The 25,150-nt window shown below is 35.7% G+C and overlaps 1 protein-coding gene across 1 annotated transcript in view; it reads right to left on the bottom strand.

The window, feature by feature from the left end:
• Nucleotides 1–25,150, bottom strand: part of ADCY2 (adenylate cyclase 2) — a 209,009-nt gene that overhangs the window by 41,785 nt on the left and 142,074 nt on the right. Inside the window, exons 10-15 of the mRNA XM_039714799.1 lie at nt 24,914–25,090; nt 23,578–23,621; nt 21,200–21,280; nt 17,034–17,103; nt 14,301–14,398; nt 8,592–8,676 (exon numbers count right to left, since the gene is read on the bottom strand). Of these exons, the coding sequence (XP_039570733.1) occupies nt 8,592–8,676; nt 14,301–14,398; nt 17,034–17,103; nt 21,200–21,280; nt 23,578–23,621; nt 24,914–25,090 (555 nt within the window). The remainder of the gene's footprint in view (nt 1–8,591; nt 8,677–14,300; nt 14,399–17,033; nt 17,104–21,199; nt 21,281–23,577; nt 23,622–24,913; nt 25,091–25,150) is intronic.

Here is a 25,150-nt window from a genome sequence, read left to right on the forward strand (position 1 = left end):
TAACTTTCATACAGAAAAATCACTGCTGAACTCCAGTATCTAATTACAAGAATGTCAGCATCAAATGATGGTGACTTTTCAAACTTTTCTACTTTAACATCAATGCTTCCAATTGTTAAATTTGAACTTTTTTTGTATTTGAAAGCAATAATTGAAAAAAATTACAGTATAGAATTGCTGAGACTACTTAGCAATGCCCATGCTGAGAACAGCATGTATTGCTGAGAACTCTCTTTGTTTTCAAAGTGCCTGGAAAACAGGTACAGGCTTATGTAACTGCTGTACTAAAATGCCTTGCAATAATTCCAATTTTTCTTTGCTTACAAGATTTTTGAACAATATCACCTGACCTTGCTAATATATTTTAGCAAGGAGGAACTTACTGGACTGATTTTCTACACTCCTTCACAAAAATGTTTTTCTGCTATCATCAAGAGGGAAAAAAGAGCAACTTTATACTTAGAAAAGGCCTGGAAAACAACAAAAATGTTAGGAAACAATATATCATTCAGACAATGTGATTAATCAATAAAGAGATTCCATTATTTCCATTGCTCTTTCTAAAATTACAAGACACAGATGGTTCTAGCCAGAAGAACAATGTGAGTTATGTTAAGAGTGCAACTTTTAAAATGAAGTTCTAGGTAGTTATTTCCACTCGTCAAACAGAAGCACAAGAGTGATGTATTTCTTACCAGTCTGAGTTCTGAGTAAGCTCTGAGTTCTCGAGGGGGAAGAGCCCTGTTTATTTGGCACATCTGCCCTTCCCACCTTATTTGTTAAGCCAGAGAGAGTCCTGAAAGGAAAACTTGTGACAAAACCCTAAAACTTTTTAAGCCATTGAGTAGATATTCCTTGGAAAACATGAAAATATACACTGTTGAATAATAACTCTCTGTGTGAATAACAGATTTGCTGAACTTTATTTCACTTTTGAGCAGTCCAGATCCAGCCCACATGCAGTTCAGTACTGCTGAAAATCTGGGGAATCCCTGGAAGCAGCACTGGAGTATGTAGTTCTTACTACTTCTTACTACTGCAGCAGTTCAGTACTGCTGAAAATCTGGGGAATCCCTGGAAGCAGCACTGGAGGATTGGGGATAATGATTAAAACCACTCTTAAAAGCAGACTTAGGCAGTTTTATTTTGCTGATTCCATCACACATATTTTGTTGTAAATGTTATGTCTCCTTTGCAATTTTCTGAATAAAATGGAGAATGAGATTAAAGAATCAGTCGTTGAAAGCATGCAAGTAAGATAAAATGTCAGATCTCAGTAGCATTAGAGAATATTACAGTGCGTATTCTAAGTGGAGCTTGCAGAATATGGTTCAGTGTTTATCATTTACTGACTAGAAATAATAGGTATTTGTAGTATGAGAGGTGACTAATGTATTACTTTTTCATCTGAACATGTTAAATCTGATATGACAGCATAGCATGATAATGAGTAATAACTTATTTTGAATATTCAGGACATTAAAAATGTATCCTGTGTTGTCTTTCCACACATAAAAACCTACTTCAGCATTTAATAAGATGAATACTGTCTTTCTGAGGGGGATCAAGGAACTGGTGCAAGAACTAATTGTGACAGCTATGTTGTAGATGAAAGACAGCGTTTCAAGAGCTGTCACACTTCTCCTTCACATGCTAGTTGAGGTTGGAACATCTCCACTGAAAGCTTCTTATTTACAGAAAGCCAGTGAATCAGATTTTCTACAGTTCTATTGTTGTTCTTTTCATTTTGCATCAGACACAACTCGATATTTTACCAATACTGATGCTTCAAAGAATGAAATCAAGAGAAACAAAATTCAGATTTTTTTCACATGCTCGTTTTCACTCAGAGTTGAAGAAGACCAAAGTTCAAACCCAAAGAGCTTGCTGACAGCAATTACACTCACCTAAGCTTGGAGAAGGGGGATTTTGCTATACAGACACAAGCTTTTACTTTTCATACTTATAAATGCTCCTAATGTTGACAAAAAGGACCAAAGTACTTCTAAAACAAGTACTGTAACACCAAGATTTTGAATTCCATGGTGGCACCTGTATATCTTAGCCAGGAATTTCGAATCATACAAAACGCATCCAGGTGAAAAGTCTATTCAGTTTCTACCTCATGCAACTGACTGGACAAAATCTAGAATCCTGAATAAAGAAATAACAGCAAAAACTAAAGTCAGCATCACATTTTTGATTTCATCATACTTTGCAGTGTTAATTTACAATAGGCCATGTTAAAATGGCCATGTGGTTCACTTCAGCTGTGTCATTCAAAGGAAAGAACATATCAGTGTGATGCCCAGAGAGTCTGATCTGGAGGAGAGGCTGCACAGAGTTAAGAAGGAATAAAGTAGGTATTTATTAGAAGGTGCCCTACACCTTGGGCAGTACAGATGCACGGCCATGGTTCTACCCAAGATGGACCCAAGATGGACCCAAGATGGATGATAGGTCACGAGTTTTCACACTTTTATAAGTTTTGGTCTATTTACATATTGGTGTTAATTATCCAGTTACAGCTTCAGGTTATGAAGTCTCATCCTCCCAGATTGCTCTCCTCAGTTCCCTGCTGTTTACACTTTTTGTGCCCAAAGCTGTGACTAAGTCCTTGGTTCTCGGGGTGGAAAAGGATTGTTTTGTCTAACTAAACTGTGGAGAAAACTTGCTAACACTTTATATGAAGTTCAGAGTCACACACTAAGGCAGCACAGAATCTGAAAAATATGAAAGGTAAAATTTAAGGCATCATTTCCCCCCCAGAGAGGCTTGATAAGGCCTTTACCTTGTCGAGTCTGTATTCTAAATGTCTACTAATAATAGGTAATTAATAATAGACAAATATCTAGCAACAGTAAAAATCTAACAGTAAATACAGATATGCCTTTAGACAGTTAGAGTTCAGTCCTGGCACTTCCTATGCTGTTTTCTTCACTCAAGAAAACATACAATCACTGTGTTGTATGCTACTTTAAGTTGTTCTCAGTTCCTCCGATCAAGGTTTTATTTTTTCTCAGGAAATATTTAAAGATCCACTGGTTTTGAGAAAAATCAAACCTGAATGACACTTTAAGGACAATGCTCAAGGCACTGAACTGTAGAGAAAGGATTTCCAAATGCTGCATTCTACATCAGCCAAGTCTCGATCTCCAAGTGAGGTTCTACCATCCAAAAACTGCCTCACACAACAGGAGCTCTGATCTGAGCCCATAGTCCAGTACTAGCACACCATGGGTATCAGCTCTCAGGTAATACATGTACAGACCATTGAAAACAATCTGGATGCTCTCTGCTTTTCTGCTTTTTTAATAATCATAGGAAAAATTGTTTGTACACTCAGAAGCACAATTGGGTATTTGAAATTAACTTACAATCTCATCATGGGCAAAGACACATTGCTGGATTAAAAAAGTTAATAAAAGAGAATTTTTGGCAAAGCAGACTTAAAGAATGTGGTTTTAACCAAGTCAGGAAATTCTTCAGGTGGCTTCAATCATGTAACTAATGTTGTAAATAGGTAACTCAAGAAGCTAAGTAAGAAGAAGGATTTTTGTTTGAAATCAGTACACTTATAACAATTCCTGAAGTCTGAACATGGTACTTAACTAAGTGGTGATGGATTTGCTATTGTAGTGCCTCTGCTAGAGACTCATCAGAATGACTTTAAGGATTGATGAGCCTCTTCCATGGACCATCTTTCATGAACCCTGTTGTAGGTACCAAAGTGCCTCTTCAGGTTTTCCTTGCCTAAACATCCCTGTTTTAATCTTCATTTACAGGCAAAGCCTTACTATTGAAGAAACAAAAGGGTCTAGATCTTTCATCTACATCTGCATTAAAAGACACTAATTTCAAAGATAAAATTCCAGACTGAAAATAATTTCCAAGTAATGCTGGTGCTGACATTCCTCTCCTCACAGAGCTTTTAATTATCTTATGTGTACACAGTACTTATGACTGTACCTAAGTACCAATGCTAATTGCTTTAGAATGAAATACAAACCCCTGCAAAAAAAGGTAAAGACCACTCTGTAAGCAGTGATGTGGTGTAAATAATGTGCTCTCTTCTAGCAGGAACAGGGTCATATACTGCTTGCCCTTTGTCAGAGACTTCAGTAAATTCAAATGAGACCACCTTTCTCAACTGTGAAGCCAGTTATTTTCTGCTGTTTGTTCTGTTGGTATTGTGTTCTTCTAATTCCATTATTCAATTGGGCATCTAAGAGAGACTATAGACATGCCCAGATAAGATGACATTACTTCTATCTTCTCTGTTAACTTCAGTAGTCAAACAAGTTTGCAAGGTATAAACATATGCAGCAAAAAAAACCCATTTAATAATAATAAAATGTTACTGACACAAAAAGAATGTCACATCAATTAAGTGCATGTATGTCCCAGGTAATGCAAATAGATTTTTGGACAGTACTTGCAACAATGCATAAAGAACATCTGCTTGAGATTAATACTTCTCTGGCTAGCAACCCCAAAGATCTTTCCTTCACATGCTTAGCATCGTTTTTTTTCCCACTGAATGCACTATATTTTCCAATGTATCATTGGAACCAGATTATTGCTTCCTTGCATTCACAGCAAGAGGTAAAACACATCTAACATTTACCAGGTCTGAGGCATTTCACATGCATTCTATGAACTCATCTGTACTTCAAGAAGATAGAGTCACAGAAAACACATGAGCTAAAGGATAATCACTGTCCTCTATTCCTCCATTTGGGAAAGAAACGCCTCAAGGGAAATTCAAAGAAAATATTCAAAATTAATTAAAAAGAAGGGCCTACATTTAAAATATGAAAGAATAAGACAAAAAGGATCTTTATGACCAAGAATATTCATAATCTTTAAGACTATGAGTATCTCTGGACACTGAGACTATCCAAAAAACAAAAAAAAAACATAAAAAATTTAATAGGCACAAAAAAGTAATTAGAACATAGAATATATAAATTTCTTCAAGTTTCAAGATATATGCCATTTTAGCTAGGATTGAGCAAGGTTTAATGACTATGGGAAAATGACTGTTTCTGTGAGAACTGTCAGCTCTTCCCGCCCTCGGCCCAAAACCAGCAGGGGATGCCACAAAGACAGGCTCTGGAAGTCTCAAACCTCCTCCTTATTTCTGCTACTACAGTGCTGCACCATTTGATGGAAAAATTCCTATTCTTCTCTAATGGCTGAATTATCACTTCACCCCAGACTGAGCTGGGCCACGCTGCAGTGCTGCTGAACAGCAGAATCAATTAATAGAGTGAAACAGTGAGCATAAATCTCTTCTTACAATACTGCAATTAAATTCCATAAGAGCTAGTAATTTTAGCATTACAGTCTGGATTGAGGTTTGGTTTTTTTTTTGTGGTTTTTTTTTTTTTTTTTTTTTTTTTTTTTTTTTTTTTTTTTTTCAATTAAATTATAAATCTCTTCTTACAATATTGCAATTAAATTCCATAAGAGCTAGTGATTTTAGCATTACAGTCTGGATTGAGGTGGTTTTTTTTTTGTTTTGTTTTGTTTTGTTTTGCCAATGAAATGAAAATCATACAGAGAAATTTGTTCAATGTTGGTTTTTGTGGGACTTACTCTTTTCAGCGGTTACAGCCATTTGTAATAGGTAAAGACTGAGAGTGCAAAGTGTCAAAAGTACTAAGACAAGCACATATAACACAGTGATACCTAGGTGACCTAAACTGAACTTAGATTTTGCTGTCTTTACTGGCATTTCAGGTCCCACTCTGTAAATCTTGTAACAGTCCTGTAAATATTTGACTGCTACTGCAAGTTTATGTACCAGGTTCTGGTGCTCAGGTTGGTGGTGAGGCCCAGCCCTGGCTGGGCACCTTGGGAACACCGGGGCAAGAAAGAGCCCAAAATATTGGGCAGAGAGGGAACACAAACAGAAGGGAACACAAACAGAAGAGGGAACCCCAAGGCTGGAGAAGCAGGCACTCCATGCTGGAGCAGATGACTGAACCACAGCTCATGGAAGACCTGTGCTGCAGCAGGTGATGCTACTGAAGGAACTGCAGCCTGTGGAGTCCTGAAAATTGAGTAGGATGGAACTGAGAAAGGAAGGAGCAGCAGAGAGAAATGTCTATGCACCAACCACACTCCCCTACTTGTACTGGTTGACAGAAGGTAAGGACTCTGGAGCAGAGGAGTGAAGGTAAATTTGGGAAAGGGTGGCTTTAATGTTTGATTTTGTTTCTTACAACACCAATCCATCCTAATTGGCAATAAATTACATCAATTATCCCCAAGTTCTGTCTGCATTTTCTCTGAAAATAATTAGTCAGTGATCTCCCTGCCTTATCTCAAGCCATGAGCTTTCTCATTGTATTTTCCTACCCCATCCTTCTGAGTGTGGCAGAGTGAGTGAGCAGCTGGTGAGTGCCTGGCCTGTAGCTAACTCACCACATTTCATCTCTCAGGATCAGACAGGCACAAAAAATTCTTGGGTTTTTTGGTGCATTTTAAGATGAGATATTTGGTGATTTTAAACTCTGTAATTGTGTGCAGGTCCATGTACACACAAGCAAATCCACATTTACTACATGGATTCTATAAGGGAATCCAAAATGTACCTCTTTAGAAAAAGAGGTGTGAAAAAAACCCAAACAAACCCAAACCTATTCAGCCTTAGAATGATAAAGCCTGATTTCTGTTAACAATGTCACTGTTGAGTGAAAACTCAGATATATCAGTATTAGTTTCTTTGAAATCTTAGCCTTCTTCTTAAAAAAAAAAAAAGCATTTATGTTGATGAGTCAGATAGTGCAATAAATATGCTACCAAAATATAACATAGGGTGTCACTGTGGTTAAAGCTGCAAAACAATGTTTGGATTTTGACACAAAGGAAGAAATCTTAGGAAGAGAACAAGGGAAAGGAAAACCTACTGCTTGTTTTGTTAGCTGTTTCCCACCTCGTGGGGAAGACCTGGGTTCTTGTCACCTTAAGAACTACATCCATGCACATGAAGGAAAGACAACACTGCACCAATTATGGTCATAACTTTCTGAAATCTTCTTAGGAGCACAGTTTCTGTATGTGAGCAGCTGAACTCACAAAGACATGGACATAAATAACTCCTTTCCAAGTTGTTTAGGTTAGAACATGACAACTGGCAAGTCATCAGAAATGTAATGACAGATCTCCATTTCTATTTACAGTATTTACAGTACTTATATGATGTGGGCAAAAAGGCATTGGAAATAGCTGTTAGATATTATTCAAGTGGCACAATTCTACAACTCTGACTTGGAATATTGCTTAGCCATCCCTTTATATGCAGAAAAATGTATTTGTATTCCTCCTAAGTAACACTATAAATAAAAGCCCCAGGAGAATTTATGTGCCAGTACTTCTTGATACCATTTCATTAGCACCTCATTTTCCTACTGGAAAAGGCTAGCTTTTCTTTGAAGGATTTTTTTTTTAAAGTCTGCTTATTCAAGAGTAGTACTCTGACTTCATCATTTTACTCTCAATTTACTGTCAATATCAAACAGCAGTCAAGTATAACATTACATGAGAACTAATTTTTGCTGTTAAGTAATAGCAATACCTCAAAGACCTCACTCTAATGATTAAAAATATTTAAGAATATCATTGCATTATATTTCAGATTAATTCCTGAGCAGTATCACCATCCCTAACTTATTGGAAAGGTATCTGAAATGTATATTAATTATATTTTCTTAAAAACATGTCCTGGTTAATTACAAGACTCACAAGAGAAGAAAACCTACTTCCTCTGTTTTTTTCTTTAACTACCTTGTCATACTGTTTTACTGCATACTAAAGTAATTGTCTTTCCCATGTGCGTTTTTAATAAAAGATCTTTCATTTTCTCTATGGGAGCTCATGCAAAGACAGAGAAGTGGGGATGCCATATGCAGACTGCATTCACTTTCTTACAAATCCTGAAACTCTTTATTTTTATTATAGATGGAGTTCTGTGTTGGATCTATTTGAGAACTGAAAGGGGAACATGCTGAAAGGCAGAATGGTTTGCTCACATAGTGAATTAAATTCTTAAATTCAGCATAATATTACATACACTAACAGGTATTATAATAACACCCGGACCACACAGTGACAAAACAGGAAATTTACTAAAACATTTTTATATTTCAAACAAAATTGTTATGGTGAAATATTCTTTAAACTCAGAAAATGGTCTTATACAATACTTAAACAAATACACAGTCCTGCAAATTAAAGCAATCATAAGATGAGTCACCTCCTGTAAGCACAACAGCAAAAAATAATTTGAAAAGGCAATCTATCAAACAAAACTGAAAACCTTTCAGATAATCCAGTTTCATATGAGAAACAGAATATTAGTGTTGATACAGATAACCACTGCATTGGCATTTTCTGCTTTTCAGATAAATCAGGACATTTTACAGAAAACCAACACGGACAAAACAATGTCCACAGAAGCCTGAGTATGCAAATCGTTTTCCCTTTAACTGGTACTCTGAAAAGGCAGAGTGACTTGGCAAAATCAGAACATGTTATTTCAAAGAAACCATCAACTAATGGATTAGATTTCCTTGAATACCTACCAAAAGCTGTCCAGCGAAACAGATAAACAAAATGAAGGAAAGAAAGAGAAATGCAGCCCCAAATGAAATTCCAAGAATAGATGTTCTAGAAGAGAAGAAAAACAGGTATTAATTTCTTGGTTACACATTTGTAACATGACATTTCTTTGTCTATAATACTGATGATACGAAAAAGTACAGTGTGCAAGTTGCAACTTCCAAACATCAGTGCCATGGAAAACCGACTCAAGCCCTCACCCAAATGACATGCATTTCCCCTGCCATTTTCTCAATTCAGGAATGCTTGAATTAAATTACCTCAGACTTGCAAAGTTATTAACATGAGAAGATAATAATTTCCACATGTATAAAAACAGAGTATATTAAGAGAAACAATGCTTAGTTTTGTTTTAACTTTAGGATGCCTGTATTAAAGAAGATCCTTGCTGCTTCAGTTATTTGTAGTTGATTTTATAATAATATAAGAGTCTAATAGACATACAAAATAAACCTGCTGGTGGTGTACATTCACTCCTAAAAGGCAGAAAACTGCACAGGTCAGTGATGTCTATTTTCCGCAGAAGCTGCAATATCTCTGATGCTGATCACCCTTACTCAGTGCTACTGTTCATCCTTTTCTTCTGTGTTATATATAGAAAGATCTAGCCAAAGCAGCATCCCTGGATACTCAGTAAACAGGGATTCAGTAACAATCTGTGTGTTCCTTCATTCATTCCCTCATTCATTCATTCTGCAAATGTGGAAATCTCTCTATAGCAATACCACAGTACAGCAAAATTGCTCCATCAGGCACCATGTGAGAGCTTCTCAGCACATCTACCTAGGGAAAGATCTGTGGAGCCTTATTATGTTTAATGAATGCCAAGAGAAGAACAGAAGCTCTGGATCAACTGTGTTGTTGAAGCATGGGAGCTAGATGCAGTCATGAAATCCCTCACCTGAGTACCTGCATTCAGGCTTAACCCCAGATTTGACACTTTTACAGAATTAAAAAATATTTCTAAATTCCTTTGAGCCTCTGCAAATATCTTACTTTATCAGACATTATATGCCAGAAATATTAAGAAACATTTTGATCTGTTTTAACAACAGAGTTGTTAAATATTTTCAGGAAATACCAAAAAAACATTAACATCAACAACAAATCTGATGCCATTAAAAGCATTTTGGAGAGTAATTGATGAGCTTCCCTGCCAATCATTCAGAGAACTTGTTATTAATGATCAGTTTTTGGGCTGCATCAGCACAGCTGATGAAAAACAAACAACTGGCAATTCATAATATATATTAATAATGAAATAATATTTCTTTAAAAAGTCTTTTGATGATCATTATTGCTTATGAATACATGTTCTTCAAGATTTTGTCATTGCAGCTGAGACAATAAGCTGTACATCAGAGCATTAAAACTAGTCTCTACTCTTAGGAATTGAAAATCTCATAAGCAACAGAAGACATGAAAGAAAAAAAAAACAACTAGGAAACTAAAAACAAAGCTAGTTAGAAAAGAAACAGGTTTATTTTTTACATATGTATAAACACTTCCAATCTTATATGTCCTTAATTAAGATTCAAAGAACCTTTCCTACATTTCAAAATATAACTATTCTTTCTCTGATATGAAGAACACAAGACAGGGGCCTCCACATCTTAAAAAATGACTCAACACAAGAACATCCTTATCAGTCAAGTTTGGAGTACATCCTTTTAGAAGAAGAAATGAAGATGTTTGAGAAACTGGAGGGCATGGGAAATAAAATTAACATGGCATAAAGAGAGCTTATGCAAAGAGTACTTAATCTCCCAGGCAACAGGAAAGAACAAAAGGTCTTTGTAGCAGCTTCACATAATCAATGATGTTATTGAAGGAGCACAAGAATTATACAGCAAGGTGAACAGGACAAAGAGAAAAAGACTGAAGGTAATAGAAAGTGGTGTCTTAAAATCCAGATTTAAGAGGTGAAAACAGAGAAAAAAAACCCCGTAGTATTTTTGCTCCCCATACACCCTTCTCTTCTGTGAAGAGCAAGAATTCTGTTTCACTTAAGTGAAGACAAAATAGTTTCATGCTGCTCCTAGAAGGAAAGAAGCGGGCTGAAAACGCTATGAAGAGAAGCAAAAAGCTAAAAATTAAGTGCCACCATAAACAAGTCTCATTTGAGGCAATGACCATAGGAAAGCCATAATATGATTTCTTTCTTGTCACTGAAACATTACAAAACCAGTACAGGTCTTTACAGTACACTAACCTTGCTTTTGTTGTGTAGTTACCAGATGCATTGCATTGACAGATTTGAGCAAAATATTTAATCAGAGGAGCACCTGAAATTGCCTAAGCCATGTAAGTTTTTACCTGCCTCTTCTATGCTTCAGGGAATTACCTCATTCTGCTTTCTGCTACAGTCCCCCACCAGAAACCCAAACAGGACAACCCTTGATCATAAACTACAGAGAGACAGTTTAAAAGTGAGGAAAAAATATGAGAACTTTTCAAGCTTCAGGTGGCTCCATGTCTTTTATATATATAGTATATATATAGTATAATTATACTATATATATATATATATATATAGTATAATTAATGATCTTAGCTAAACTTGCATTTTTCTGGTTTCATTAGGAAATATCTGCTTTGGACAATTCATTTTTATCAGTGGTATGAGATTGGAAAAAAATTATAGTTACGTATATCTTGTTGGTAACTATTTACTGAAAACCAGAAATTTATTGGTGAAGATAAAGATACTGAAAAATGCAGAAAATAATGTAGTTTTTTCCTACAATTTTGTAACTTAGGAAAAGATGTGACTTTTGGCACATGTCCTTTAATGCAGAGAATTTCCTTAGCTTGTAGATAATTGTAATCCATGTTCTGAATAACAGGACTTCAAATTTTCTATAATGAAACCACTGCAACTGACAGTTATATAAGCCAATACTGAATTCAGACTTTTTGGTATCTAATGGTAGTTATTTGTTTCTTAAAGGAATTGATACTTTCACTAAGCCATCAAAAGATTCAATAGCTATGGAGACCATATGGCAGTTTCAATGTTAAAACAGCATCAGTCCGGTTTTATATTTCCACTTGAATTGTTGGTACTTGTTTGATTCAATACAGAAGAAAAATAGCTAGTAATAATGCTTTCTCTTCACTTATACCATCTTATATCTTCTGTGCCTGCTTTTGGACAAACTTTCTAAGTACTGCCTCTCCTATGAAGAAATTCAGTTGTGCCTGATCAAAAACATAACGTGAAGGCCTCCTAACTGTGCCTGTTAGTTTGGCATGACTCAGGAAAAAACGACACAGTTTCTTGAACACAATGGCCTCAGAGAGTCAAGACTTGGGAAGAACCTTAAATGTAACCTAAACACAATGCCTTACTTGAATACTACAAGTATCTCCTGTTCAATAGAAATATAATTTCATCAATTCACCACTCTGTATTCCAAAAAACCAACACTACCAATTCCATGCTAGTACCAATTCTGTTTGCTTAAATAAAGAGTATAGGGTTGCTGTGAATTAATAGGCATACTTCTCTCACTTGGTAAACCAGGAATTCTAGACAGCTACTAGGGCAGGCCTGTTCCAAGGAAATGTACCGATAAAGATTTGCTTTCATTTAATGCCAATGAAGACCTACTCCTCATCATACATTTCACCCCAAGATATTGTTTTCTTGATTAAATTTATAATGACCACTTGGCATAAAGCTTGTTATTAAAACACCACATTACTTTACTGACCCCAAGAAAATTAAGAAATTAACAAATTTTTCCAGCCTTGAAAAAATGTCTGGTGATCTTAAAGAAATTACTTAGTACTTGCAACTTGCTGGACGTTATCCATCTTCAAATATCTCCAAATCTGCTTTTAAGTAGCAGGCTGTGTGCCTGCACAGAAATCAATGATATTACACTACTGTAAAATCAGATTAATGGAATAGTGAATCAATAAAACCCAGTGACAGATTTAGTTCATCTCCCTGTCTTCATTAGACCACCATTTAAAAGTCCTGGAGAACTTTTGCAAAAAAACCAAAAAGGGTAGATAGAATTTTAGTGGGAAATAACATTTGCAGCATCAGAGTATGTTCAATTTTAGTTGCATTTGTGATGACTGCATACACTGGTGGTTTTTCAGCTTCTGTTGTTGTTTTTAACTTGCAATGCCTTTCTGTCTTCCATTTTTGCATCTATTAAAACAATCCACAGACCACCTGAAGCTGAATACCATTAATGTTGGTAACACCTGATTTTACACTTTTGCTTTTACAATTCAATATGCAGCCCTATAAAAGGATCATAAGACACTTAACATTTTGGTAATGAAAATGACAAAGCATTTATAAGTGTCTTTTGCTATGATTTTAGGAATATCAGAAATACCAGCAAGTTGGAGGATATTCGCCTTAGCTGAATACAGCTCCCTAGAGTTCACTGATATTCTGATCGATTTTAATGAGATAAAGAATTGGTTTAAGCAACATAGTAAGGATAGAGCAAAATGAATGTCTGACCACATGCAAGAGAGATGATAAATCTGGACTAATTTTCATTACTAAAATAAAAACAAAAAAAATCATACTGCTGGCTGGGAGCAGTAAGATCCACCTTTGGCTTTTGGGATGTGGTAAAACATGAGTTTCCTTGAATTTATTATTTTACTTACCAAAATACAGTATGAGCTTGTAAAATAAAATTTACCATGTCTAATTTAATATTTTTAATAATGCCCAAAGTCACACTCAAACATGTGCAGGATACTGCTGAATTCTTGGAAGGGTGTCCCTTGCTTTGTGCCTCCATTTGAGAAATTTGCTGGGAAACTGCTGCTGTAATATCTGAATAGAAGTCCATAAAACTTTATACATGTTATAAGTCTGCAGTACGGAAAGTCAATCTATAATTTCCTAACACTTCCTTCTGATTTTTAATTAAAATGTGAGTAAATACTACAGAACAAGAGCAATCACACAACTGTGGTTATAAATAATAATCTTGAAAGTACTTTACAGGAAAAAGGATTATGAGTTAAGAATTACTATATGACAGGGAACATGAAGTGTTTGCTTTAGAAACAATCGCTATAAAACAAAAACCAACTTTTCACTGTGTAAACAATCAACCATAAAATTTAATTTTAAGAAGTCTAATAAAACATCCTATATTGGAACTGTCTTCCAGTTTTCAGCCTTTCTACAACAAGCACAAATATAAATCATCTCATAATGTATAAATTCTAATAAAAAGATTTATTCCAGAAATGGATTTTAATATTCCAAAATTAATTTTATAAAGGTACACTTTATGGTTATTAATGCTCTGTTTCCACACTCAGTATAGCAGTATTATCATAGTCATAAGTTAAATACAGTGATTTATCACAGTGCCAACTCTGTAATCCATTTTGTCTCACTCTAGTGTCCAACTGTCACACTTACTTTTAAATGCAAAGAGAGAAACTAAAAGGAATGAAGAATTTTTACTAATGTTTGGCATAACACTATCAAGAGTGTTTAAAATTAGAAAGAAGCCTAAGTTTGAAAATTGGCTGAAGTCCCTGATCTTTTCTGTTAAATTTAATTTCCATGAATTGACATATGCAAAGTAACAATTCCAATTTTTTTGACTTATATATATATTTTTTTACACTAATGAGCAAATATATATAGGAACAAGTACATATTAAATATCACTTACTTTGGCAACACCAGAATCTGTACAACAAAAATGCAGAAGAATATGAGACAGGCACAAGTCACATAATACTTGAATGCAGGCAAAGTTGTTGCTCGATACTAGAAGAAAATAAAAGCAAATGTTAAAAACACAATTGCCAAACAGGTAAAATACAACCCAAGTGAATTTTCAGCTTAAAGATGCACATATGTAAAGGCAGTTCTTAGCAACAATAAATTTCCTGTTCTTCAGTGACTTCACATCCACTCACACATGGCTAGGGATTATCAGAAATAGTATTAATACTTTTGCTTATTGAAGAACAGTCATGTCAAATGGTTTTGCCTTGTTCCTCCACTGAACTCAATATCCCAAACTCAATATAAGAAGTTTAATTAACAAAAAAAAATTCCCTCCCCCACCCCCTCCCCAAAAGAAACCCCATCAAAAAGAAAAAGTTAAAGCATAAGTTAAAATATTTTTAAGAATGGCCAAGCATTCTTCAAAGATTCCAAAATTCTTTGTGATGAATTCCTCAAACCAATTTTCAATTATTGACAAATACTGAATGGACTGAAACAGTTACAAAATATGCAATATTAATTTAGGCAGGAAACTTCTGAGCACAAAAAGTAGCAAAGTGTAAGCTGTGCTACAGAGCATAGCTAGGAAGCACACTGATATTTACTGAACCTATATTATTACTTCAATTAAAATATTTCATGTCTTTGTTAAAAAGCCTCATATGTCCACTACTAATGTTATGTTACTACGAAACACTTGATATTCTTAGGAGAGAGTCAATTTGATCTGTTTTGTCATGAGAAAAAATCTATTTATCTCTAATTAGTCTGTCTAGAGACATGAGAATTAAGCAATGAAATATTTATCAGAGTTGCTCTGCTATTTGAGATAGATATATCTAGGTTGAAACCAATTAAGTACTCAAAGGGAAATTATCTAAGTAGCTATTAAAGTTACTTACTCTATCTTACTTTGATTTTTTTTTTAAAGGATAAGAGTTCAAGATTTAATTACTAAGAAAAAACCCCCAAAGATTATTTTCACAAAGTGCTGGAGATGCAAACTTCAGAAAATGCAAAGTGCATGAGCTGTGCCTTCCAACTGCAAGCACACAGCTGTGTCTCTGTGCTTAATGCCAAGTTCTGCCTATGAAACCAGTGCACCAAAGTTTACATGAATATGTAGAAACTCACTTCTGCAACACAACATCTTTTTTAAAATTTTTAATTGTATGACAAATTAAAAGCAATTCTTATCATTTATCTAACTGGATTACAAGGCAAAAATATGTCTTTGCTTGATGGGTACCTTTGCAGCAAGTTCTGCTCTTCCACCTGTTGTGTATGTTTGTAGTGGTCCTGTTCAACAATTTTGAACCTTGAGTTGCTATCAAAATTTCACAGAATTCTAATCTACTTTTAAATTTGTTTCAGTGTTTCACACTTCTCCAGGCATTTCCTAAAGAAGGCAGGCAATTCACTCCTTAGGTTAAACAACTGTTTTGTCTTATTATCTTTCTGTACTTTCAGGTCCCATAGGGCCAGAAAAGCTTCTGTTTAAATCAAAAGCAGATTTCTTACTAAGTTCTTCAAAGCCAAGACTGGACTTGTCAGCCATTAAAGGGTGACGTAAAAAGATATTAAAAAGCTGGATGCAAAAATAACAATTAACTCTTTGCTGTTCCACAGCATTCTACATGAAGATATTGGACTTCTACTGGGAGCATTGACTTGGCCAAATAACTTGATGTCGCCCTCTTCTTCTAAATTCTTCTAAGCCTTCTGAGGTTTACATTTTTGCAATGGAGGTTCTCCCGCACTTTTATGTAAATAATGATTGTTTTTGCATTCCTTTGTGGAGAAGGAGGAATTTGATGGACTGTTGGTTTGACCAGTGTCGTTGGAGAGGTGGCAATTTCATCCTCCAAGCCAGGGTCACGTTTGGAATTCTATATGTACGGAGGTTGAGAAATAAACTTCCTTCTTTTTTTACCTTGGAGGTTCCAGTGTGCATGTCGTTATTTCGTGTCCTATTGTGACAATTTAGCTCCCAAATTTTCTCCCAAGTCATTGTCCAAAGTAATAATAATGACGTATTTCTCTCAAGTTCTCTTTCAGAATTCATTGGTTAGTAACAACCACATTAAAATCTCACGTGCTGCCAGGCACAGCTTTGGTCCAATCAGTGAACCCCCAAACACTAAGGATGAGACCACACCAGGTCTTGCTTCTTCTCTCTTAGGAAGTCTTTAAAACAGGCTCAAAGCGCCTTGAAACCTTTTCCACCCTAATGCACTGCAAGCAACACAAGACTTTGTCAGATGGCCATAACAACTATTCTGCTGAGTTGTGAAAGAATCTGAAAATCCTTTTGGATGCTTTGAACTGAAAGATATCTAGAAAAATAGCAAAGTATATATTCAACCACATGGGACACTGAGGATACGTTCTGGACAGTGTGAGCACAGTATGGCAATACTTCCTCTAGCTCTTCCTCACCAAATTCGCCAATTTACGCAGCCAGTTGTGGTCCAACCTACCTCTTACTTCCCCAAAGGAAATCATAGCTGCTCAGCCACCAGCTGCCATCAGCTGCTCATGAGAAAGCAGAAAGAGGCAACTCCCCAGTCCTCCTGCTGAAGCTGTCAGTGAGTAGAAATACACACAAGGTCCACAGGGCCATAAAACAATTAACAGGCCTGACTTATTGAACTCATTGAAAATAACTTACTTCTTTTTCCAGAGTCTTATTATAGAAAAGAAGTGATATCCTTTGAATGTCTTCAGATTTAAGCCACTGCCTAGAAGAGAGAAGGAACATTATCACTGACATAAGAAGAAAGTAGTCCTGTCCTTTTCTATTACTGAAATGCAGCAAAATAAGAAAATAAGTTAGAATTGAGCAAGTTCACATGTTTTGCAGTGTATATGGTAAAAAGTGACAGTAAAAGCGGAGACAGAAAATCCCCTCTCCTTTTTGCCTTCTACTGCTAAGGTACAGATGAACAATTGTTTTTCTGTTGTGCCTAAATTGTTTTTCATCATGCCTAAAGAGAATGGACAGAGAGATTTATATGATGGAACTCAGTGATATTCCACTCATGTCCAAAATACTGTAGTATATCCAGTGGACAGACGAGGTCCTGAGGCAAAAACAGGCCTTGACAAGGTACCTTTAGGAAGGGCACTGTTATAATATGCAGGAGTGGAGGGTAGGTAAGTTGCACTTCACAAACTCCTGCAGCAAATGAAAATATAACAAACATTATTAAAAGAGGTGGAGGGATTTTGCCTTTGAACTGTTACGGTCTCTTGACCACAGCCCTATAGAGGTAGATTTCGATCTTTTTGCTGATTATAAACCCGTCTTCCCTGCTTTAACATGAGAAATAGCATAAATACTCTCATTGAAATGGCAAACCTTTTTTGAACTAAGTGAATCTTGACAAAAGCTTGACATAACTTTTACAAAATGAGATATTCTAATATGAAAGTCTACATTTATTTTAATAGACACTTGAAAATATATAGAATATTTAAATGTCAAGAGGGTTTGTCTGCTTGTACTTCAAGGGCACAATGCAAATTTGAAAACAAAAAATTAATTAAACAGATTAGTTCTGTGGACATGCAGTACTTCAGCCTGAACAATAGTAGCAGGGACTGAGATTTTTTCCAGCATTTCCAGCAATAATTTTAAATTAGGCTCTAAACTAGTAGTGTAGCTAAAGACTTCAAAATAAAAGGCAATGTCTCAACTGACAGTCTCTAATGCAAATAAGCAGCAGCAGTGAACCACAGTGGAACATATCCTAAATTAAAGTCCTGGAGAACAGGAGTGGACAGAGTGGAGTGTAAGCTATTAGCTTTAATTTGTGAAATGGAAAATATTTGTTTCCTTGCCTGGGAGATTGTCCCTGTTTCTGTGCAACCAGTTGCATTAAAAAAAAGGTCTGTAAACATATTCAGTTCTCAGAATGCTTAATTCAAAAATTTATTTCTCTTTTTGCTCTGCAATGGTTCCCATCTATGTGTGATCACAGTTAGAATTCTGAGAAGAAAGAGAACTGAAAGGCTGGTGTACATAGCATGATTTTGTTTGGGTTCAGCTGTAATCTACTGGAGAAAGCATTCAGTTTGTGGAATATTTTTGATAAACTGAAAATGAAAGTTTTTTTACATTTAGTTACAATATTAAACAAGAAGTAACCCTCTTACCCAGATAGTTAACAAATTTCCTGTTTTTTCTTATGGTATCTGACAGGTGGATTGATTTAATTTCCATCAGCACACTGCTAAAAAGTTCTCTCTGCAGATCTACTCCCAAGGGCCCAATTTGGTTACACACTTGATCGCATGTGAAGTCAGGAGTGCCATTTAGAGCACGTGCTGCCTCATACTCCACATTACAGGCTCACGTTTTCAGAAGCTTTTAGTTTTTAAAAGTTCACAAAAAAAAACCTGTACCAGTTTTATGTAGCAGACCCGAGAGGTCTGACACAAGGCAAACAGTACAACACAAATGGAAGTGGAGACTGAGCTCAGAAGAGGGAGCACAAAGTCACACACCTTTGGCACAGACATAAGTGCTAAAAAATTCTGCTTTCAGCCTGACTCCCTGATGAGTCTGGAAATTGCCAAAGTATTTGCAAGTACCTGAGGACATGTCTCTTGGGAAACTAGGTACCAAATTTGGCTTAAATTCTTTTGCAATTCCAGGAACAACACAGACAGACATCTGAATTCTGCCTGTATCCACAGAGGTGTGTGGTTTCATAGGGCTTGTACTGCTTGACAATGTACAGCAAGGAATTATGCACAAAACATAGCAGCACTGTGACTTAAAGGAAAAAAGAGCAAAGAGAGTGTGTCCCTTTAACACAGTAACCTGCTCAGACCAACTGGCTTTACTTTAGCCCCCTCTGTAGGTACAAATTTAGCAAGCAGATGGTCATTCCTCCATCTCATGTCCTACAGGAATTCCCTAAGCATCAAGGCTTGGGATGGCTTAGCTAGGGCTGCCCATCCCCAGCCTGTGCAGAACAGGCACTTGGAGTGCTTTGTTCAAGATACAGGGAAAAGAAACCCATGGAGAAAGTGTGATACAGCCTAATGGCTAAGGCACAGAAGCTCTTTGTTCTTCATTCACTCTTGCAATAATATTTTTTAAATTTTCTTCAGTCAGTCATAGACCTATTTGCCATATAATCCAAATGTTACACTTAAAATCATCTAGAAATGACAGTTTTCTCACATGCTTTCTTAAAACTTTTCTGCTTGATTCACAAAACCATTTGTTTAGTGTCACAACCACTTGTTCACTCTAGCTAATAATGTTATTTTCATTTTACAGATGAAAAATTGAGGTACAAAAATATGCACAATAATAAAGAAAATAAAAATGTGTCCTAAGTGTAGGAAATATTTTATTTACATTGTTTTGTGTGCTTAGCCTTCACAGAGTTAAAATATTATTGAATTACTTTGACGTTTGAGGAATCAGCACTTTTCATAACTTATCCCTGGGTATTAATCAATTGAATCATAGCTTTTAAGAGATTCATTCAGCAAATCAATACAGAGCTAGGAAGAGAATCTAGTTTTGGAAGGTGACATTCAGACTTTCTGATATAGAAGATAATTTCTTATCTTTCTGCAGTTTCCCATGTCATGGACAAAATGCAATGAAACTTTTTCAGAAACTTTTTTTATCTCCAATTTTCTCTGAATTTTATGTGCTAATTAGATAAGACAGAGATTGTTTAAGATAAAACAACATACAGTAGGGTCACACCAATATTTTAATGCATCTACACATATGCTTTACTTTTCACATAAAAACATCACTTTTGAAATAATTTTATCAGAGCAAGTATACCTAAAGACATGAAAAACCTGACAAAAATTATATAGCTGTTTTAGGCAAGTTTAGTATAATCAAAAGGCGTTGCCTAACACATGACCTACCCTATTTCACTGTGTTCTCTCTATGACATATAAATGTCAACACTCTTCTAATTGCTGAAAAAAAATTCCTAAATCCAAGTACAAATTAATAAGACTAAAAGATGAAAAAACCCCAAATTGTGACATATGAACATTTAATAATTAGGTTGATACTCAGCTGATTAAGGTTCTGAATAACAGAACTGGGTGGGGAAACAATTCATCACAATTATTGTCCACACTTCTGAATGGCAATTCCCTTATTTCATCAGAGAAATATAAGAAGCTTGAACACTTATTTTGGACTGGAATTGATTTCTTTCCAGCCTTATCCTTTCACCAGGAAACAGAAAACATCATACTGCCTCCAGCTCTTCCTAGGACATGGAAAAATACATGGCAGATTGTTTCTCCCAGCAACTCCAACATGCCATCAAGATTAGCCTTCTCTAAGAAACCAACCAACTAACTGAGAGACATTAAACTATGGTGTTAGGGAAAGTTTCTAATCCTGAGGATTGTTTCTGTGACAATTAGGAAGCATCAATTTTCACATCAGAATGATGTGGGAATCATTCTGACTGAGCCAGTCATTTCTTGTGTCTTACTTCTCTGCCCCCAGGTAAGATAAATCTGTAGTGTCACAGCCATGAGTCTACAGACAAACAGTTACAGAGCAAACTCCCTCTGCCAGGAAGATCAAGACAAGTCAATACCTCTGTCACACCATGATTCACAGGCACTGTCTTATCTCATAGAGTAGAAAATCTTACTTTACAGCCTGTCTTCAAAATGTGCAGGGCTTCCTACGCCAGTATTAGTAACACTTTTACTGTTTTCAGACTTGGTGCGCATGTGGGAGCAAAAAATATTAAACACTGCCCTCTGTTGCAGCTTTATGTCAAAGTTGGAATGGACAAAGACAACAAAGGATAGAGAATAAAGCCATACTTTTGGGCATTGATTCCATCAATGGCTTGGATCATCCTCTCATTCAGTTCTTCCTCAAATCTTCTTTTCTGTGATTTTGTTCTGAAATGAAAAATGTGGGAAGTTATGTAAAAAATAACAGCTATCGTGAACTTGTGAGTTTATTATAAATTTTTAACATTTATACTGCAATAGTAACTATAGGCATCAGGCACAATGACCCTCATAAAAAGCTCTTAAGAAAACATCATAAGCCACAGTCTCACATACAAATACATACACACTCACAAATCTAGAGCTTAGCAGAGCTTAGCTACTAGGGAGCACTTAAATACAAACACAAGAAAATATTTCATAAAAACCAAGAGAGCTCAAGAAATTCTGGTCAAAAGAAAGTCTTCCACAGCCTTACGAATTAATGAAAAAGAATGGGAATATGCTCAAATTCATAAAGTATTCCTCTTTCTTGCCTTTTTTTTTCCCTAAAAAACCTTGTCAGAATTGTGTGATGAGCACAATGTATTAGTGCACTGAAGCATAATAGGTATCCCCTACCAAAATCCTGCCAACTCTTCTTTTCTTGGAAGTACTTTACTCTTTTTAATAAGAAAACTGAGCACTGACTGAAATTAATTTCAAGAATACATAATATTACTTTATTTATGAGCCTTGGAAATCATCTGCAATAAAAAAACTTTGCTTTTGATTGGACTCAGCACGAACCTAACAGAGGATCATCACAATGGGTTTATCTTTTCTAACATAAATTGCTGCAATCATCAATCCTTTCAGTAGTTGTGCTTTCCTTGAAAATGACATATTTCAAATACTGACAGGTGACGTCTTTATTTGAAAACTTAAATCCACTGCTAACTTAAAACCAATGTTTTCCAAATCATTAGTCACATCTGAAATTTGACTTTTTCCTCACCAAAATATTCTTAACTACAAATTGAACCCAGTCAAACATGAACTTTCCTCAACATCAAGTTTTTGAGTTATTTCTCTAAAATGGATAACCTGTTGTAAGTTTCAAATTAATATAAAAATTGTATTAGTGGACCTACAGAAACTTTAAAAAACACAAGTGATTTAATGCTTATTCAATGCTAGTGAATTTAGGTAAGAAAGTTCTTAAAACTCATTTTTCACAGAAATCAATCAAGAAACAACCCAGGAGAAATGCATAGACAGATGAGGAGACATTGTCCAACCACAGTCAATCCTCTTGGCTGGTCCTTATCAACATAAGACTATGGTATAATGCATAAGAGGTAAGACCTTCACAAACAGAAGCCTACAGTCAGGCTTCAAACCCCACATCTGCATATTCTAATAAAATTCTGATTTTCAAAGTGTTTATGATCACTGCAGCTGTATCCTGTGAGAATGATTAACTAGTTTATCTAGAATCCTAGTTACATGTCTGCCTCACCATGGACATTAGACACCAGTAATGGAAGAAATTCCTTCCATTATATGGTTTCAAGACACATTTTTTTGTTCCTTCTGAATCTATTCTGAAGTAGTATTTAGAAACACAAACACAAGAACTGCATTATTTCCAAATGCCACAGTCCAATGGTCTGTCATTGACTGATAGAAAGCCTTTGGACATACTGTTCAAACATAAATGTGCAGCTTTAGAATTAGACTCTTTTTATTAATATCACACATGTTCAGTCAAAACTTCACCTTCTGGAATTTAGCAATATTTTAGATAATTGCATGGCAACCAGAAACAATAACAATTCAAATTTTTAGGAGATTCATTTAAATCACTTTACGGTATTGATGATATCTCCATTTTGCCCTAGTCATCAAGGTACCAAGCAGCACCAGGAAAACTTAAAGCTATTGTGATCTTGCAAACATTTTGTGTAGCTGGGGCATTATAAAAGAGACCACAAAATACCTTTTGAATATCTAGTACTGCAAACATACTAAAGGCTCTAAAATAATAAACCACAATACAAATACAAAGCAATTGAACAAATATACAAAATGTTTCTTTTAGTACATATTATTAGCTGTTGTAAGAAAAAATTTTAACAGCCCTTTCCATCTTCCCTTTTCTTACCCCTCTCTGGGCTTCCTCCCAGTTTTCCCTGTATATAATATTCTTCCCACTGGTAGAGTACCTAGCTTGTAGTAGGTCACCAACATACCAACTCAGAATAAAGCTATTTGTTATCAGGAAGTGAATTTGCAATTCATAAGAAACACGTCTGCCAAATCTATTTCCATAGCCCTTCTTTACGTAAGAGGTATCAGCACTCACATAAAAAAACAGTCTGTGTGAGCAATGGCCCTCAATATTTGAAAACATACCAATGTATATCTATTTATATGACTAAGTATTTTTTCTATGACTAAGTAATTTTTTAAGATTGATTTACCTTTCTCTGCAACGCTGAAAATGATATTGCCCCATGGGAACATCCTAAAAAACAAATAAACAAAAAAATCCCTATTAATTGCACTAGACTTTAATAATACTAAATTACTTTTAAAACAGTGTTGAAAACAGGGTCAAGTAAGGAGAAAAGTTTCCAGTGTAAATACTTTTAGCATTCAATTAAAATTGTCTAAAAGAAAAATCCAGCTAGAAGTGAAGATGGAGTGACCTGGAATAAAACTCATCTATCAGTATAAATACAGGATAAATTAATACAACAGTCTGAATCCAAGAGTGCTTTGCTTTACCACAAAGACTTCAATGTCACCACTCTTTGGATGTAGCCCAAACTCTTGCCAGCTTCAGCAAAAACCAATCTTAAGTGGTTTTGAAAAAACCAGACCTGAATGGCCAAATACAGACAATGGCCATCATTTTTTAATTAATAGCAATGGCAGCCATCACAGCCACATTTTTTTTTGTGATCAATAGTGATGTCTGGGTACTTGCTGTAATGAACCTGTCACAATCCACATTCTGATGCACTGTATTCATTAAACAAGAATATGTCTCACCAGTACAGGAACAAAACTGAATGCCAACATTGAAAACTATTAGAATTTACCTTCATACATTCTCTTTTAAGAAGCAAAAGATAGTGATATATAGTGTATATTGATACAAGCTGTAGATTGTCAGTATCTTGCTGATAGCAGCACAATAGTGTTAGTAAAATTAAAAATAAATCTGCTCAGTGTAAAAGATGCAACACTGAAATACAGTACTCTAAAACTCAGGCCTTCAAACACATCTTTTAGGTGCACCTTAAAAAGGTAGATGTTACAGTAAGTATGGATTTGATTCCTGGGATACTCTGAATAAAGTCCACTCACAGGAATTATTCTAATTTCACAGCCTCTGCTTCAGGTTTGGCCATCTTTCAAATGGAGAATGTAGCTGAGCAGCTAATAAATCTCTAGGAATTTCTCCATATTAAAGGATTTCCTTCCAAAATGTGTTGCATTCTGACTTTATGTCCAAAATATATTTCCACAATATAAAGAGCACCCACTGTACATGCTGTGACTTGGTGGGGGGGTCTGAGCTCAGAGGGTCAAATTTTGTACTTTTGTAAGTGTGCCAGACTCCTTTGAATTCAGAGATGCACTTACACCCTAATCCAAAACTGGAAAAGCTTCCAGCAAATTCACTGCATTTATCTCCTGCACAACTACATGTATCTTCTTCTAGCAGAAATAACCAGGTATTTAGCAGTGAGCAGCTTCTTCCTTTCAAATATTGCTATATTGTACAAAATGACATAAGTAGGCCCCTACTGTTGTGCTTATCTTGCCGTTTTCAGTGGTCATGCTGTCCCTGTGGTGCAAGTGTGCAAATGGCTTGGCTGCTCCCCAGGATTCCAGGTACCGGGTCATGCGGACAGAAGCTCTCATTTTGGCTCCATCGAGGGTATGCCGAGGCCGAATGTGGTGCTGAGGGCTTCGCTTCTCTCCCTGGTTGACAGAGGACAAAAGGTGATGTCAGCCTTTGTGCTCACGACCTTTTGAAGCAGC

Source organism: Passer montanus, unplaced genomic scaffold, assembly GCF_014805655.1.
Source record: "Passer montanus isolate IOZ18808 unplaced genomic scaffold, ASM1480565v1 scaffold31, whole genome shotgun sequence".
NCBI classification, from domain to species: domain Eukaryota; kingdom Metazoa; phylum Chordata; class Aves; order Passeriformes; family Passeridae; genus Passer; species Passer montanus.